The sequence below is a fragment of the Chinchilla lanigera genome, unplaced genomic scaffold, assembly GCF_000276665.1.
Source record: "Chinchilla lanigera isolate Chin_1 unplaced genomic scaffold, ChiLan1.0 scaffold00044, whole genome shotgun sequence".
Lineage (NCBI taxonomy): Eukaryota > Metazoa > Chordata > Mammalia > Rodentia > Chinchillidae > Chinchilla > Chinchilla lanigera.
This window is the reverse complement of record NW_004955445.1, coordinates 11434082-11435829: the sequence shown is the minus strand read 5'-3', so window position 1 is coordinate 11435829 and position 1748 is coordinate 11434082. Positions and strand designations below refer to the sequence as shown.

Below are 1748 nucleotides of genomic sequence, written 5' to 3'. Positions count from 1 at the left end.
AAAGAAAGAAAGAAAGAAAAGAAAAGAAAAATAAAAAATCACTTAAGTAAGCTTAAACAGCTTAAACATCCTGGGCAGTATCTAGCCTTTCGACCTCAAGTCCAATGTTTTTTTCACTCAAACATCAAGTCTAACTCCTTCAGGCTGTGACATTTTGCACAGATGAGGAAATTCTGACCTAACCACGAGGTGAAAACGTTTGCCCAGGGCTCTAGTCTTGCAGAACCTAAGCTTCCCACTGCTCAGAGTTTATTATTTTCCCTAATAGTCCACTGTAAATAGCAACACTCCCCCCGAGTTATTTATCATTACTAAGTGCAAGGAAGGGTAATCAAAGTGAGATAGCTCCCAAAAAGCCAGTAGAAGCTTTAGAGATCAAAGATGTGAAAAACTCCTGTATAACTTCAGCTTTGCTGGGAAGGCCCAAGTAATGAGCTACCAGACCTCACCAAAGAGTGCTGGGGCCGGGTGTGGTGGCGCACGCATGTAATCCCCGCACTTGGGAGGCTGAGGCAGGAGGATTGTTGCGAGTTTGAGGCCAGCCTGAACTGTACAGCAAGACCCTGTCTCAAAAAGGCCAAAAAAAAAGTGCTGGAGGTGAGGTACGGGAGAGGAAGAAGACAGTGAATACTCAAGGAGCTGCGTGTAAGTTTTAAACCTGATCAGCTTGGGCAGGTCACCGCCCTCTCGGGTTGACTTTTTCAGGGGAGGCTAAAGGCAGGCTTCCAAAGAAGGAATCTCTGGTCACACTTTCTTTGCCCTGATCGCCAGGACCTCCTATGGGCCAGCGAAGACAGCCTTCAGGGCCAAGTTCCCGCCTAAATGCAGCAGAGCTTGCATCGCGCACAGCGCCCATCCTGCTCCCAGAGCGGGGGGCCGCGGGCGGCGGCAATGGAGCGCAGGAGTCTCTACCCTAAACGAGGGGTGCGGGCTAGGCGAGGACGGCTACCTGAAGAGATCCTCGTCCAGCGGCTCAAGGCTGAGCACGCTGGTGACCAGAACGCTACGGAGGTCCCGGGAGGGATCGTCGCGGTCGCCGCCGCCCTTCCCATCCTCCGGAGCCTGAAGCATCGACATCTTGTTCACTCAGTTCCGGCTCCCCGGCAGAACACGCGGAGACCTGCCCAGGACCCCGGCGCTTCCGGGAGATTGCCCTAGTAACCGGAAGTCCGCTGAGGACGCGAATAGGATGCGAGTTACTATTGATCGGTGCTCCTGTCCGTTCCCGAGTGAGTTTGGTTATCTGTCTTCAGTGATTGGATAAAATAAATGCCAGTCTGAGACTCCAGTGTGTAATTGGATGTGACTCTCGGAGGGGGGTGGAACCTCGGGTCTGGATAATAAGGACTGTCATTTCCCTTCTGTCAGAGCAGACTGCCAGCCGCTTGCGACCCAGTGGTGCACGGGGCTTCTCGCGCGCTCCGTAAAAGGCCATCTAATTGGAGCTGCGCCTTAAGGCGTCCTGGGCCCATGTCACTGTAAACAGTGTGACCTTTGACCCTTATTGTGATCTTCGAGCCGAGCCCCGGCGTGGGCTGCGGGGGCGGCCATGGAGCTGGGCAGCTGCTTCAAGACCTATGAGGACTTCAAGGAGTGCTTCAGCGCCTACAAAAGGGAGAACAGATGCTCCTTCATCCTCAGGGACTGCGTCTCCGTCCGCTTCCACAACCTCAACCACGGCACTTCCATCCGCGAGGACATCCTGTAAGGGCGGGCGCAGGGCGGGCGCGGAGCGGGCGGGGGGCGGC

At 54.5% G+C, this 1748-nt stretch overlaps 2 protein-coding genes across 2 annotated transcripts in view; one reads left to right on the top strand and one right to left on the bottom strand.

The window, feature by feature from the left end:
* Acot8 (acyl-CoA thioesterase 8) overlaps positions 1 to 1181 on the bottom strand; it is a 20158-nt gene extending 18977 nt beyond the window's left edge. The window contains exon 1 of the mRNA XM_005392408.2: positions 950 to 1181. Coding sequence (XP_005392465.1) covers positions 950 to 1077 — 128 coding nt within the window. The 5' untranslated portion in view covers positions 1078 to 1181. The remainder of the gene's footprint in view (positions 1 to 949) is intronic.
* Positions 1182 to 1531: 350 nt separating this feature from the next.
* Zswim3 (zinc finger, SWIM-type containing 3) overlaps positions 1532 to 1748 on the top strand; it is a 17953-nt gene continuing 17736 nt past the window's right edge. The window contains exon 1 of the mRNA XM_005392406.2: positions 1532 to 1704. Coding sequence (XP_005392463.1) covers positions 1550 to 1704 — 155 coding nt within the window. The 5' untranslated portion in view covers positions 1532 to 1549. The remainder of the gene's footprint in view (positions 1705 to 1748) is intronic.